Below are 17,107 nucleotides of genomic sequence, written 5' to 3'. Positions count from 1 at the left end.
AAAATTAAAGTCAAATCCAAGTTGATGTTGGAAGCTACGTAGGCAATTGATAAATTTTGCCAATTTCTATCAATATATTTAAGCAGCCTTGGCTTCTTTATAAAACAGGCATTCAGGCAAGTAGAAATATATAATTTGGTTTCGTTTCGTATGTTTAGACTTAACATCCTTATGAAATACCAAAGTTATCACGGAGAAGACTTTCGCTTAAAGGGACACCTCGAATCGCTACTTGATTTACACTTGAAAGATGGGTTGTGGTTCGACCGAGAATTGAACACGGGACCCCTCGATTAAAAGGTGAAAAGTAGATAAACGTAATGCGGATGGTTTGATATGTGGAAACGTCACCACGAAGTTCACACAATTTAAAGCATTTTTCGTTCTTTTTTCTTTTTTTTTGGTTTAAACCAGTTGGTTTTTTTTTTGAAAAAACCAGCTGGTTTAAACCATGGTTTAAACCACCTTGGTTTAAACCATGGTTTAAACCACCTTGGTTTAAACCACCTTGGTTTAAACCACCTTGGTTTAAACCACCTTGGTTTAAACCAGCCAACCCTGATATTAACTATGTGTACAGGATGACATCCTCGGATGAAAGAAGTGAAAACAACACTGCAACTGCGATAGTACAGGCCAGGTACGCATTTCACAAAAAGAAAGGATTGCTTGCATTAGAGCATATCAATAACAAGAAAAAAAGATTTCTTAGGCGCTTTGGATGGAGTAAGGCAATGTACGATCCTTCGAAAAATGATCCATACACGGAGACTTAGAGTTTTCGCGATGGTGAAGAATGCTGCACGTATAATCTACAGAAAGAGGTAACAGAGCACTAACGAAAAATAATCTATCACAACAGAGAGAGACAGAAAAAGAGAGAAAAGCATGCTTGGCCATTTAATTCATCATTCGGAATGGCTCCATATAGAAAAAATAAAAACCATTAAACCACTTGGCGTAACAGCCCATCTTGAGGACATGAACCGCTCCAACGCCATCTGTTAACGACTGGCTGAATTACGTCCAACCTAGCGACGAGCACGTGGTCAACGCGCTGCGTCGTCCCTGTCACTAACCGGCGTGTCAGGAATTTTCTAGACCTATTGGCCGTCACGTCTTTCATTCACGTGACTCCCGTTTGATTCACGAGCTGGAAATTGGGAAGCACCGGGCGGGATTCGAACCCGGGACCCTGTGGACAATAGTTCAACGCTCTAACCACTAGACTATCCTATATAGAAAAAATACTCCAAGGAAAAAAAAAAAAACGTTGACAAAGATCAACAACATATTAGGATAGGGAAACTATATGAACATATCAAACGATTTTCATATTAACTGTCAACGTTTCGTTAAGATATCTTAACATTCATACAGTAGAAATTTTGGTCATTTTTTAAACTTATTTTGATACTTCAAGCGCCTCGCAGTTACAGTACAAGTCAGATGTAAATAGTGAATATTTAAATTTTCTTGTACATACATTTTATCACTGCTATTACCTTTTGTATTTGTAAGTTTTCCTTTACTGAGCATACAAGTTCAGCGTAACTCAATTGGAAAGTATATACAGGGTGAGTCATTTATCTTGAAATGCCCAGAAATTTCCATACATATCGATAAAAAAACACTGAAATTTTATACCATGTCAATATCGACAGGGGATATTGTTTAACACACACTCTCCAATACCATTCGATTAACAATATTGCCAAACAACAAAACTTTTATTTTTTCAAATGGCTCTATGTCAGATTATTAAATATTTCAAATATACATGCTAAACGAAAACTTATAACAGCACATTTATTATCCCGTGTTACAGACTAAAGACGATATAATATCATAAACATAAAAATTTTGGAATCCTCTACAATAGTAATAACTAGAGACCGAGTGTTTAGGCACTAATAACATGGAAAATAGGTACTACGGTTTAACTCGACATAAACATAAACATCCAAAAACTGAACTTAAATGATGAATTGATAAAACAATCTAGAGACATCTGTTCTTTGTTTGAAGAGAACGTGTTTTAAAGAAAGAAGAATGAAACTATTTTCTTGTACATCTAAATAAGTTATTTACATGTTACCACTTCATACAACAATCCAATATTCTTCAGAATTTTACATACAAAAATCTGAAGAAAGAAATTATTGGTCATGTGAATATCTCAATTATTAAATATATTTTAATACGTTTTGAAAGTCTGTCATAAGGAATTATTAATTGGGACTGCACATAACAAGGTATTATTTCCAGTTGTCAATTATGATCTTAACTATTTAATCCCAAATTATTTTTGTTTCAGAATTTCTTAATTCGTTCTAAACTTATTGATTCTGACCTCATTTAATATGTTTTGAGGATTTTATTATTATGGATTTTAGTTTATCGTCCCTTTCAGCAGCGACGCTATATGAGTCGTGGTCCTACCGATTAACGTGGAATCCGAACCACATGAGCTTCCGCCAGGAATGGAACCCGGGTCTCCCACGCCAAAGGCCCGTACGCTAACCGTTTAGCCACAAAGGAGCTCAAGAGGAGTTTAGTAGTAGCATATGGACTGGCAGCAGGTCCTTATTGTAAAAAACAAAATAAATCCACAACAAATAATCCACAGACAAACATTGATAAAAATAAATTGTTCCCATTTGGGAACAGTGGGATTAAAAGGGTTAAATTATGTCTTGGATCTTACAAAAACTTAGAGCAATCCTTCTACTACCAGAAAGTAATGGAATTTGTTTAAATCGGGCAAGAACATACAGATAAAATTCACTTGATACACTGCATTGTCCTTTTCACAGCGTCTTTTATTTCTTCCTATTGCACAACAAATTTATTTTAATACATTCCTTTGACAGGCGATATGGACCCGCGCGCCGCAAAACTGTAAGCCCATGGTCGCCATAGAGGTGAGTCCTCTGAACATAATAACGCATCCAAGTTCCTGAATATCAGGATGGCACAATGAAAACTAACATATCACAACGTACGGTGGAAACTCAGTAGACCGTGACGCAATTAAAATTAAAATGTAGTAGTGACATAATAATATGAGTTTCGTTTCAAATATAAATAATATGAACTCAACAATTTACTGAATTTAATTGAATTATCAACTTATTCCTGAAAGAGATAGTTATATTCGTTTCAAAGTAAATTACATAAATTACAACATGCAAAAGCAACATAGAAATATGAATAAGGTCAGTTAATTATACATGAGGTTAAGTTATCAGGATTCCGACATAGAACAAATTAGTAATTAAGTTCTTGTATAGCAGAACACGACTTTATATTCCTAACTATCCATTTCAAGAAGTAAGTTATTCCACAGACGAAGAAATTCCGAAAGGTAAGTAGAAGAAGGTAAGTTATGTTATTCTTTTGTACCTAGGTAGTGTAGCAGCTATCAATAGTTGTAATTTTACCTGTAGAATCACGTTTCTTGTAGTAAATTGAACCATTTTGAAGTATTATTATGTTATTCATTATTTTGAAGTAGTTTGTTTGATGGAATAGTTAGTCTTCCATGCATGTATTGTAGTTAGGTCGAGTTGTTTATGTTATCTGTAGCTGTTTATAGTGATTCCCCTATTTGTTGTAGTTTATGGTTAAAGTTATGTATAATAAATTAGTTGATTAAGAATTTAAATCTTTGGTTAATAACTCTTTAATTTCTCCATGTGCAAAAGTCGCAGCATGCGTAAAATTGTTGTAAGTTTACCTGAAGTACAATTCGAAAGAGCAAGCACAGTAATGAATATGGTGAAGGTGAAGGATGAAAGTAAAAGATAGATCTTGCTAAATGAGCACTCATGAGATGTGTATGCAGAAAGAACGCAGGATGCCTTTAATTATTATCTGACGTAAGTTGCTACATGACGAACCATTACATCTTTTGGCATAAGAATTGAAATATAATCTGCTTGAAATAACTGAAAAGTTAGCATTTACATTTAGAATATATAAAGTTACATTAATTTACAATTATTATGTTGTCCCGGAAGTCCCGAAGAAACGGAGACGAGCTCCTAATTTACTTTCACAGATTCATAATCTGATGCTCCATATCTTCAGTCGCCAACAAACAACAAAATGAGTGAAGTTTTATCTGCCAAAATATTTAAGTAGCAACTATTATTAACGTTTATATTTTTTATTATAATCTATTATTTCAGATTTGTACTGATTCTACATCCAAACCTGAAAGGTACTTTGAAATATAAATATTTTAAACTTAAACTGCAGTTAACTTTCATCAAGTTCGTTGATTATTGTAAAGCAAAGACATCTTTTCTTCTTTATGCATTTAGTTTTATTAAGTTTTGGACTAAGATTTTTCAGTTCTATTTACACAGCTTGCGTTGCTAGACTGAGAACAAAAATACTTTAAACATTTAAATTTACAAAAATAATAGTATTCAAATAATAAACATTGAACGTTAACCCTTTAACTATTGTCCAGACTGTTATGCTCACAATAAATGGTGGGACATTATATTTCATTTCTATGTAACTTAGTTTGTTTTACTTTGTTCTTGTTGGTCACAACTTTCTCACATTTCTCGCGAAGACACTCGTTCTATATATCGAGATAGACTTAACCTTCACCTGGATATAAGATACTTTCTGTTATTTAAAAGTATCTTGGGATTAACCAACTTTTCTCAAAAGAAAACATCTATGTGGTTATAAGTTATACCAATGAAGCAAATTCAATTGAAGAAAATGCTAATACTTGGCTAAGCAATTTTATGTGATATAGAGTAAAATAGACAAAATTAAGATTGCTGAAATTGAAGCAAATGAACTTCAGCACATTCATTTTTATCATCTCTCTAACACTGAAAGATAGGCATTTTGCCTAATATCCAGTCTCTAGTAACAGCACAAGTGAGACGAACGGTGTGATGCATATTCACAATACCTTAGTGTTGAACACTATGATCATGATATGATGCATTTTAAATGAACAGAAACAGTTACAAGAGCCTAAAAATTTAACTTTTTTTTAAAAAAGGTTTTATTTCGAAGTTGTTCTTGGGTAAGTATCACATCTAATTATGCAGATGGTTTTCAATAGACGTAAGTAATATATAACCGTTTACCACAATTTGACAGTTCAAACCATTTCGCAGATATGAAAAATATGGGCAGAGATTGTTATACTGCTTACAATGGCGTATTGGTGTTTTTATATATATATATATATATATATATATATATATATATATATATATATATATATATAACGTGATTGTTGCTTTCCTTTACTTCTATATTACAGCAACAGCTTTTGGTAGTTGTAATTACAAGAAGTTCTCGCTAATATATTTGGTCTAGGAATTAATTCGTGCGGTTTTTAATAAAAATTGAAGCTTTATTTCAAAAACAAAGTAAATGAATACGTTAACAAAAATATTGTCCATCGCTAGCCACTACTTTCTCCCATCTTTCAGGCAATTTACGGATTCCGTGTCGAAAGAATTCCTCATCTTTTGACGCAATCTAATCAAAGATACATTTTTCGATATTTTCTGAAGAAGTGAACCGCTGTCCAATCAAATCGTTATTCATGCAATCGATCAAGTAGTAGTCAGACGGAGCAGTGTCTGGTGAATATCGCGGGTGGAGTAACACTTTCCATCCGACATTTTCCAAATAGGTTTTGACCGGTTTTGCGACATGTGGTCGAGCGTTATCATCTTGATAAATAAGTTTATTATGCCTGTTATTCCATTCTGGTCGTTTTCAGGCCAGAGCTTGCTTCAAACGCATTAATTGTTGTCGATAGCGGTGTCCATTAATAGTTTCACCAAGTTTCAGAAGTTCATAGTACACCACACGTTTCAAATCCCACCATATATACAGCATAACCTTTGCACAATGAATATCTCGTTTCGGTTGTGAAGGACCTGGTTCACCTTGCTTCACCCAGGCCTTTTTTCGTTTAGGATTCTCGTAATGAATCCACTTCTCATCACCAGTTACAATTCGATGCAAAAATCCCTTCCTTTTCTGTCTTTGAAGCAGCAATTCGCAAACGGTTTTTCTTCTTTCAACGTCTTTCTTTTCAATTCATGTGAAACCCAATAAGACATCTTTTGAATCATTCCTATGGCTTTGAGACGTTTGGGAACTGTTGTTTGCTCAACTCCAAATGCTTCTGCAAGTTCGTCCTGCGTTTGACACGAATCCTGATCAAGCAATGCTCTCAATTCTTCATCTTCAAATTCTTTTGGCTGTCCAAATTGCTTTTGGTCTTCCAAGCTGAAATCATCACCTTTAAACCGTGCAAACCACTTCTGACACGTTCGCTCAGCTAGAGCATGGTCACCAAACACTTCCACTAAAATATGATGACTTGCGGTAGCACTTTTCTTCATGTTAAAGCAATGAAGAATAACTCCCCGCAAAAACACTTTATCAGGCACAAAATGCGCCATTTTCAGTTGAAGAAAAAATGTTGTTGTTTCCGCTTCAAGCAACTGACATATACTAAACAAGATGCTCAATGACAGTAGTTTTCAACGCATGTTTGGATCAACGAAACTATGGGACAATAAGCTAGCTACGCCATCTTTTGTAAAACCGCACGAATTAATTCCTAGACCAAATATTATTTTAAGGAGTATTGCAAACTGTTTACCAATGTTTAGAGCAAACTGTTTACCAATGTTTATCATATCTCCGGAATGGTTTGACATATCAAATTGCAGGAAACGGCATTATGATCTCTACGCCGATTGAAACTTATCTACACGATTGGATGCGATTCGTATCTATACAGATTTTTAAAATAAAGCCCTTTGAAAAGAAATCAAAATTTCAATTCCTTATTAGTTTTTCCTATTTGTTCGAAATGTCATATCATGATCATGGTCTTCAACGCTAAGGTATTTCGGATATTCCGTTTCACTTCTTTTATTACTGTTGCAGAGACTTCAAAAATTTGTGAAAAATGTTTCACATACTGTAGCACTCTTAGTTTGTAACACTAAATAATATGTGTGGTACTGTAAGTTTTTGTTTAATATATAATAATTTGATGTAGTGCTATTAAAGAAATATTATGTTGAGCAGGCAGAACTATTTAATCTAGTGATACTGCAGAGTACGTCGTCGTTCACTACACAATTTAGATTTTACACTTAGCAATAAACTTCAACCTCATACCTGTGATCTCTTCGATTTTCTATTGAATTCCTCAACAATTTCCATTCGCTGTTTAATTGGAACACTCCCAGTCAGCATCTCAGTCCTCACGTGCAGTTTCTTTAAATGATCTCTCATCACATCAAGAAAAGATGTCCATTGTGACACTATTACAGCCTTCTCATTTTTAGGCAAAACTTTGTCTTCAAGTTCACGTAAAACTGCTTGTATCTGTATGAAAGTAAGTGTAATATAATTGATATATGTAATATTGTTGATTGAAGTGTAATTCAACAAAAAATTAAATTTATCCTTAACACTGTCCGTGCGTTTTCTAGTTGTTCCGAATTGACGCAATATTTCCTCAAAGTAATAAGCATAATACTTCATAATTTTTACAGCTTCTTTTCTTTAAATATTATATATATATATATGAAAAAGAGAGAGAGAAATAACGGACGTACCAAAAGTCTGGGCCCGTAAGCCAACTCCGTTATGAGTAAAGATACGAAAAATAGAAAGAGACCAAAGTTGTTACACATAGAAGGTTTTCAATCTAAAATGGCCAAATTTTTCCAATCGCACTGGCCGTTTGGGCTTCACATTGACAAGGAGCCCTATATTAAACCAAAAAGGAACGTTTTCAGTTTAGCAGGCTGTTCAAATGGAACCTAAGGGTACGCAAAAATGACAGGTGCACATGAACATTATTGTGTGAGAGTATCAGGACGCCTCCAACAATCCGTTTCCCAACAATATTGTATTATTATTATTATTATTATTATTATTATTATTATTATTATTATTATTATTATTATTATTATTATTATTATTATTATTATTATTATTATTATTGCAGTGATGTCTCAAGGGAACAGCCTGCTGAACTGGCAACTCTGTCTATCTGCATTTGCTTCTGAAAAAGCAGAAATGTTTTAAAAAATGTTGGAAATAATGATTAAAATGTCGGAAATCGAACCTCCGTTTTCTGTTTGTACGGGAGTCTTCTATCATCGATCCATTTACATTACTCTGTTTTATTCCATGTATAAAAACAAAAGTAATATTTTCGTCGGAAAGAAACCAATTTAAATCAAGGTTGAAAAAAAAGGTAACTTTTTTGTTTGTTTGTTTAAATCAGGTTTCGCTGTATCTGTTTTACTTGTATACAAGATTTTAATTTCTGTATTTCCTTTCGCAACTAAAGCTAATATAGACTCTGAAGTAGTTTATAGGTTAACATTGATTTTTAAGTACTTTTTATTACATATTTTTATATATAAAATTTCGAATTAAATGTGCATTATTACACATTTACTAAACAATTTACTAAACTATATTTCTGATATTGAAAATGTAAAAGTACATCTTTAATACAATATCCAACTAAATGTACATTACTTTTAAACAATGGTTCTCTGGAGTTGTAAAATAACATTTAAAATAAAATATATGTTATTAAATATCAAGCTAAATACTCTTTTTTAAAACAATATATTAACTCTACACATTGGATGAAAGTAGCTTTTAGAATAGAATATACACTCACGTTTCACAACACACACTTGACATGACTTTCTATATATATATATTCAAGTTTTTCTCTTATTCTTTTCCTACTGACTTCTGATTCCAGTCTTAAAGATAACTTCCGACGATTTTTCTGGGTAAAAGGGGTGTATATGTAAAGAAAGTAACACCAACAAATCAATATGAGCTGGAAGAAAATGTATATTTTAAGGTTTTTCATATTTATTTCGTGGGGCTCGCGGTGGCTCGATAGAGCTGACCTCTGGTGCGCGGGCTTTCTAGTTTGATGCCGGCTCCCACCAAGTAGAGTTTGTGGTAGACAAACACTGTGTGTGTGGGTTTACCCGTTTCCCTTAGTCTCGGTGCATAATCGAGGGACATTAAACTTAAAAACCTCTTCTGCCGTTAGGTTCATTTCCGTGGTCTTCTCTTATGGACCAAGCAGCATACATGATAAAAGGTGTGGAGTTATAGCCATGTTGTATCTTTTATCGATTTTATTCCTTTAATACTCTGCTTAGCAGCAGTGTTAAGGAGCTCCTTTCACGCCTTAAATGACTCGGAGAGAGTACAATTATTTCTCCGGACTATATCCAAATAGATCGAAATGAGCTTTAGCGGGATTAACAGGTCAACACTGCTCTTCTAAGATAAATCAGAACTTAATTTCTGAATATTTTAGCGATAACGTCATGATGCTTTTCGCACATTTTAAACATATTATGCCAACCTTTGATGACTGATTCAAGACAATCCACCACCGAACTTCATTAGGAATGACACATTTAGAAGAACCAATTTGACGAAAGAAGCATTAATAAAATTATTATTTCTGAATTATTTTGCAACACCTATTGCATGTTTTTTGTGATGTCAGATACTTGAAAATCGTTATACAGAAGACTGAGAATGTAAGCCGAACAACATGTGATCAGATTCATATTTTGCTCACTTTCTAAGACCTTGTGTGCATTTTTTAAACAGTAGACGCATTATCTATAACAACAGAACGGACTTTACATTTCAAATTTGATTCACATTTTTTAGTAGTTTTGATTATCACTTTATATAGGTATTCTACTGTATGCGCGTGACCTGCAGTACCAATTGTTTGTACTCTGTAGTACTAATTGTCTGTACTAAGTAACTTTTCTACTTGATGTTGTTATAATACACTCAATTATATGGTGGTGAACATTCCTAATTGTAAAGTAATAAGTGCTTGCCATATAGCATTCGCATATTTCATCCATTTAGATCCTAACGTTTTTTTCTTTTAAAAAAAGCCATTTTTCAAAAATCTAGTTTAAACCAGCCAACCCTGATTTAAATCATGATACTATTAACTTCTCTTATGTAGCATTAAGCGAACAAAATATACAGGTGTCCAACTCGCTACTAGGCCCTGCTTTTCGTAACCGCGAAATAACTAATGCAAGGAAAACAAATTACAGGACTTACATTAGTCTTTTATATATAGTTTAATGTCCCACATTTATGCTTCGAGACTGAGACGGTGATGATGATAAATGTAATGATAAAATGAAGAAAGTGACAGGAAACGGGAACCCCCCCCCCCCAAAATACCACCGCGACGCAAGCTGGGATCAAAAATGAAATCTCACGTTTTACATCCCACGGTTATGCCGTGTATGCTAAAGGACACGGTAATGATGAAAAATAAAGGAAATGGTGGAATGAAGAAAGTGGAAGGAAACGGGAAAACCCCGAGGAAACCCACGCAAGCTGGATCGAAACATGGATCCCATACATTAGAGGCGAGCACTCTTTTACTATCATCACAACCCCCCACATTGGTCTATGAGATTGACAATACAGTATGACACTGAAAGTGGTCGCCGTTGGCGCGTAGACACGATAAATGCGAAGTTCCATTTCATCACGCGTTCAGCAGTCACAAGTTCAGTTTCGCAGTGAATGATTTCTTCCATTGTCGCGATACACCATCCGAAAAATCCTGTTTTTTTTTTTTTTTGGGGGGGGGGGTAAACTCTCATTTAAAAAAAATAAAATCCAAAAAAATCCACCCTTAAAAATACACTTTGAAGCTTGTATTAAAATGATAACCTTAATTTGGTTATAATTTCTTCAATAGTGTTTCTCAGTACACGTTTCACTCTAGAATTGGCTTAAAATATGTAATTATGTAAAGATTACCATCCGAACAGAACAACATTAAATAAAAATCAAACTAAACACAACAACACTGAGCAAGGCTATGTGATAAAAAATATATAAAAACAGACACGTAACAGTTTCGACACACTAAAACTGTGTCTTTGAGGTCTGATGAAGACACGCGTTCAAACTGTGACGTCTCTATATCTTTATCACACGTCATGTTTGGTTTGACAATATGGAAGCAAGGTCTGATCGAATAGTCAAAAAAAAAAAAGTTCGGGAATCATGCACAATTAATTTTGTTTGCGCTCGATCAAATCTGCTGGAACAGTGTTCAACCTATTATATAAAAATGGAAAGGATCTTTTGTGCTCGCAATAGAAGAAAACGGCTAAACCATTTTCAATGAATTTTGGATGTAGTTATTACGTATTTCGAATTGGGTTTTTATCACGTTGCTTTGATATGCGAAAAATTGAGTGTCTCACGATCCTGTCAGGTTAGTAAGATGAAACTTGGTATGTAAGCTCCTTACTAAAAATAAGTGGACCCGAGTCTCAGAGTTTTCCGAGTTTCCGTTTCAAGGAGAGAACGAGACATTTTCTACAATTTCTTTCTTTATATTTAAAACGATGCTGTCTGTAGTTTCTGATCGCATCAGACGGGGAGCAATTTGAAATGAAATTTTGAACACAGTTAGTATTTACCTTGAGCTGGGTTGTTATAATATTACTTTGATTCAAAGGCGCATCAAAGGGGGTAGAGGGGGTTCAAAAGCTATGTAAAAAATACAGTATGTCATGAGGCCACCAAGTTAGGAAGATGAAACTCAGTATATGAAGTCCTCATTAAAAACAAGTGAATACGTGTTCCAACGTTTGTGAAAATTTTAGTTTTAAGGGGGTATTTTCTATAATTTCTTTCTTTACATTGAAAGCGATTTGCCTGTTGTTTGTAATTGCATCACGGGGAAACAGTTGAACAGTTTCAGAGATAAGCGATATATATAGAGTTTGCCGGTTTAGGTAGCACTTTGCAACGTGCTTTTGGACGTTGTCATTTCTAGTCTCAGTATCCAAAAGGAATTTTTTGAATAGACTAATAATCTGTTTGTCACGTTCCTTATTGTTTCTTCGGACGACTTCTACTATGCATATTCACTAATGTACCAGTTATTTTTAGTTTTTCCATAAGGTATTGAATACAAAACTTTGCTGGTTGTTTGCAGCTTCGAACTTTCGAACTCTTTAATACATAACCAATTATTCAATAATTATGAGGACCAGAAAAGCACGTTGTTCAATTGTGTATACGATTCAGATTTTTCACTTTTATAGTGGAACACGAAAAAACAGCATTTCTGCTAAGCGCTCACAACTATCTAATATCAGACTGATCTTGTCCGTGAAAAGACTACATCCCGCCTGCTAGTAAATGACGCATTTCGCGTTCTGCAACACCATTCGTGCCTGGTAGTACAAACAGAAGTTTTCCCTTTAATAGCCTGATTTTTCTCACACTCTTTTCTTTGCTTTCCTTCTATTTTGTTCCGTATTCAGCTCCCTTCTAAAATTAAATGAAAATTCCGTGGTCAATAACGAGTAAGATGCACTCTCTTTTAGCATGTACGGAAGAAATTTAATCTTACCTTTGAGCTTGGTTTGTCGAATTTAAAAATAGGATTATCCATTTTCAAAACTGTTTTCTTCACAGCATCATCTGCAGAAAATTCTTGAGAATCATCATCCATAATCGACATTCTATTAAGCCTATCTAAAACATCCATATCCATACCTTCATCATCTACAATGCCATCATTCTTGCATGATTCTGCTTCCAACATCTGAAATTATAACATTTACAGAAAATATTTTATACTGAAAATTTTATTTAATATTATACTGAACGCACAGTTAAATAAAGTATTATTATTCAAACAATTTTTAAAAAATCAAGGTACTGTCAAACAATTTCATAAGAACATATTTAACGAACAACGTCACGATTCATATCATTCATTCCTCAATTTCTATGAGTGGATATTTGGATCAGATCTTTATTTGGAGCTCGACTTGATACGAATCAGCTAAGTTACATTTGTACACAACTGTGAAATTTCTTACTATTTTAATTATTTCTTCTGTTGAATATAAATACACGCCACTGTAAAACATTAACTACACACATAGTCCAGGAAAATTAGACAAAAAAAAAAAAAAAAAAAAAAAAAAAAAAAAAAAAAAAAGACCCAACCCGGACATTTTGATAAACAAGCTGAAAATTGGTGGAGATGCTCAGAATGTTATCCTAATCAACTCACTCAAAGTCCTTAAAAAATCCAGCTTGGGGAAACCGAGATATGACGTCGATCAATATGGCTGCCGACCGAATTTATCCCTTATACAGGGTGCGGCACGTAAAACCGGCCCGTAAAATGAACACATAAAATGAAATGTAATGTATTGAATATGATTAACTACAACACATAAATGAAATGTAATGTATTGAATATGACTACTCACCTTCACAGCAGCCTTCACAGCAGGTGCTGAAAGTGTCCTCCGCCCACTTCAACACACATGTGAGCACGATTGAGGAGATTCATATATACCCTTGTCAGTTCTTGTGTTGTAATGTTATTGGTGACATCCTGGATCCTGATCTTGAGTTCTTCAATTGTGTGTGGATTTGTTTCGTATACTCTTCCCTTTAACAGTCCCCATAAGTAAAAGTCACACGTGGACAAGTCTGGTGACCGAGGAGGACAGAAATGCACCCTCTTCTGTAGGTCAGGCTCCTTCAGTTCTTGCACAACACTTATCCGGTACGGTTTTAACTTCAGTCCCCGTAAAACACGTCTGCAACTTCTCTCACTCGCATGAACCTGTTGACTCAATCTCCTGGTTGACTTTCGAGGACTTCTTGTCATTATCTCCTCCACCTGCATCTTTAATTCAGGTGTGCAGACAGATGGTCGTCTGTTCCTGGGAGCATTTTGAACCGATCCTGTACGCCACCATTTTTCAATCAATTCCTGAATGGTGCTTTTTGCTGGCACAGAACGTCCTGGAAATTTCTTCCGAAACAAATTCTTTGTTTTCACAAAAGATCCAGTGAGAATGAACCCTTCAACAATGGCAACACGCTCGGGTATCGAATACTGCATTATCACACACTGACACTCACCCGGCTTAACATAACGAGGCCTTTTTCTCAACTGGTTTCGACAAGTTCCACTGGCTGCGGCTGCACGTGACTGCTGCAGGTCACGTAAGTCGACCCGACCTCGACACGCCATCTCTTGGTACGAAGGTAGATTATTTAAGTGTTGCCAAAACCAGAATATTACGACGGGCCGGTTTTACGTGCCGCACTCTGTACTTTAAAACGTTATATCTATTATGCACTTTGAGATAGGAACTTCGTTTTTGCTTCATTTTGCAAAAAAACACATTGGACATTTTTATTTATAAACGCTACTTGTCTTATATTGGCATCGCTTTCAAATAGAGGATCTCAAAGAGAAAACAATGTGCATTCTTGATCTGTTTTTTTGAAAAAAAAAAATGAAATGAAACTTTAAGTTTAACGTCCCACAGTTATGCCGGTTAGGCTAAAGGAGACGGTGATAATGAGAAATGAGTGAAATGGTCGAATGAAGAAAGTTGGAGGAAACGGGAGAACCCCGAGAAAACCCACGTGTTTGTCCACCACAAAGTCCACACGGTGCGAGCTGGGATCGAAGCAGGGACCCCAAGCACCGGAGGTGAACGCTCTACCACTGAGCCACCGCGCCCCCTCTGTTTTTATGGGATTTAACTGTAAATAACTTGGAAAGACGTACATATACAAGAAAATATGCTGAAGTAATCGTTATTGGTCGTTTCAAGAGCTTTCCAACGAGCCCAGTTACGTTCAATTTTATGTGCAGCAAGCAGGGTGGAAAAAAATCATGATTTTTTAAAAAAAAATCATTTTTGTTGATTTTTTTTATTTAAATCGATTTTTTTGATTTAAATCAAACCTTTTTCCTCGTATAATACAAGTCGCGGATTGAAGAAAAAGCATTAGGAATTAGTATTAAATGCTAATTATGCCATTTAAGTGAAAGTATTGGGGTTTAATTTTGAATTATCCCCAATTGTTAACCTACATCAATCCCAAACAATGTTTCTTAACCGTTTTAAATTATGGCTCTTTTTAAAGGTAAATTATAGACTTTCAGTCAAGCAGCTACAGCATCATCCCTATTCATCCTAGGATCATGGTACATACATAACTTTCTTTAAAATAGAACAGCTTTTGAAACGGTAACATTCACATTCCCCTATCATGTCCCTGAAGCGGGAAATTTTGAGAGTAATCGGCATTTTTTTAAACTTCTTTTAAAAATTTGATCCCTTCTGGATTCTCCTGTGTTAACGCACAGATCTCAAAATCAACTGGGAAATACTAATGGGTGTACTAAATGTGTGTACAAAATTTTAAGCTTCTATATTGAGTAGTAAGGATGAGGAAACTGTTTAACAGTGAGCTAAGTATATTCCCAAAATGCCCCAAATGACCCGGATGTAATATAAAAATTTCCTCAGACATTCCTATTTATCCTAGGATCATGATTTGTACATTATTCTCTTCAGAATAAAACAAATTTTCAAACGGTACCCTTCAAATATCTCCATCATGTATCTGGGGCGGGTAAATCACGAAAAAAGGAATTTTCTGTTATATATATATAATAAATGTTTACCTCTGTGGACCCCTCCCCCTGTTTTAAGGCAGAGATCTGAAAAATACTGAGGGGTGCACTGAGTAAATGTGCAAAATTTTAATCTCGTAGGTGCAAAAGTAACCCCACGAAAACTAATACTCCCCAAATACTCCAGATTCCCGTATAAAACAGGATCTCAGGTAACATTTTCCTGAGACATCCCTATTTATCCTAGGAGCATAGTACGTACATCATTTTGTTCAGAATAGAACAGCCTTTCAAACGGTACCATTCATATGTCTCCATCTGAGGCGGGAAAATCACGAAAAAAGTTATTTTTTGTTAAAAATATCCTTTTTTAAACACTTTTGCCCCTCTGGCCCCCCCTGTTTCCACGCAGAGATCTGAAAACATCTGAAAATTATTAAGGGGTACACTGAACGAGCGTGCAAAATTTCAGTTTTCTGAATGCAAAATGTAACCCGCCAAAAAATAATAATACGCATAACAAAAAATATCTTTTAAAATTTATGACGTCATCACACGCTATGCCTCAACGCAGAAAGGCGTGAAAGCATATGTAACATGTTCTAAAATGCCTCCAGTCTCGAAGAAAACTAAGTAAAAAGCCTTATTGGTACTTTTTTAAACGAATAATGAAGATTCTATCCTATCACCTAAAAATAGGTGATATAATTTAAAAGGTTAAGCATTAGGGAAAAAGTACAGCAACGTTTATCAAAATGACACTTTTTTCACAAAAGTTACTGATATTTGGCAGGGGCCTATTTTTAAAAACTCAGAACTAGCTTGCGGCATAAAATACATAAATTTCGCCTAAAGTTATAAAATTAACAAAAAAAAAAAAAAAAAAAAAAAAAAATGGAGAAGGGATAGGACCCCTCTAAATACGCCCTATTATGTGGGAACAAACAAACCGACACGCACAAAAAAGATTTTTCATCTTAAATGTAGATGGTGGTTTCCCCGTTGGAATAGTTAACGATTTTAAAACCCAAACCCAATGTTACGAAAAGAAGAAAGCAAGATTGCTCCGTTACCTATTCAAAACGGGATTTTCCCTAATCATCCTCTGCATGACACTTGTTTTCATATTATACTGTACATTTGAGTCTCATTGTATTATGATTATTAACTTCCATAATCGAAATAACAGAACAGAAACAGGATTTTACTTATTTAAACTTTAAATTAATTTATTTCGGAATTCGATTTAAATCAACGATTTTTATTTAAAAAATCAAGTGATTTAAATCAGACTGATTTAAATCAATCCACCCTGGCAGCAAGCCGTAATCTTTTGTTACATTTATTGTACGCTGTATGAGTTAAAGACCAGTGTGTAGGGGTAAAAGTTCAGTGACACCTACACAAAATTAGCAAGTTTTCGTAACTTGATAGGCAAGACCTTAACCATCCCCCGAAAGTCCTCGCCGCTCCAACATTTGGGTCATCCAATATGGCGGCCATTTCTAATATGGCTGCCACATCTAAAGGTTTATAAATTAGGCTTTGATCCGAACATTTCATAAA

At 34.8% G+C, this 17,107-nt stretch overlaps 1 protein-coding gene across 3 annotated transcripts in view; it reads right to left on the bottom strand.

Moving 5' to 3' along the window:
* lds (transcription termination factor lodestar) overlaps positions 1-17,107 on the bottom strand; it is an 84,768-nt gene that overhangs the window by 9,904 nt on the left and 57,757 nt on the right. For all 3 annotated transcript variants that reach the window (XM_081730502.1, XM_081730503.1, XM_081730504.1), the window contains exons 14-15: positions 12,491-12,685; positions 7,192-7,401 (exon numbers count right to left, since the gene is read on the bottom strand). In XM_081730502.1, the coding sequence (XP_081586628.1) occupies positions 7,192-7,401; positions 12,491-12,685 (405 nt within the window). The remainder of the gene's footprint in view (positions 1-7,191; positions 7,402-12,490; positions 12,686-17,107) is intronic.

The sequence above is a fragment of the Thermobia domestica genome, chromosome 11 (genome assembly GCF_964235325.1).
Source record: "Thermobia domestica chromosome 11, izTheDome1.hap1.1, whole genome shotgun sequence".
Taxonomy (NCBI): domain Eukaryota; kingdom Metazoa; phylum Arthropoda; class Insecta; order Zygentoma; family Lepismatidae; genus Thermobia; species Thermobia domestica.
Note: the sequence above shows the minus strand (reverse complement) of the source record. Positions and strands in the feature narration are given on the sequence as shown.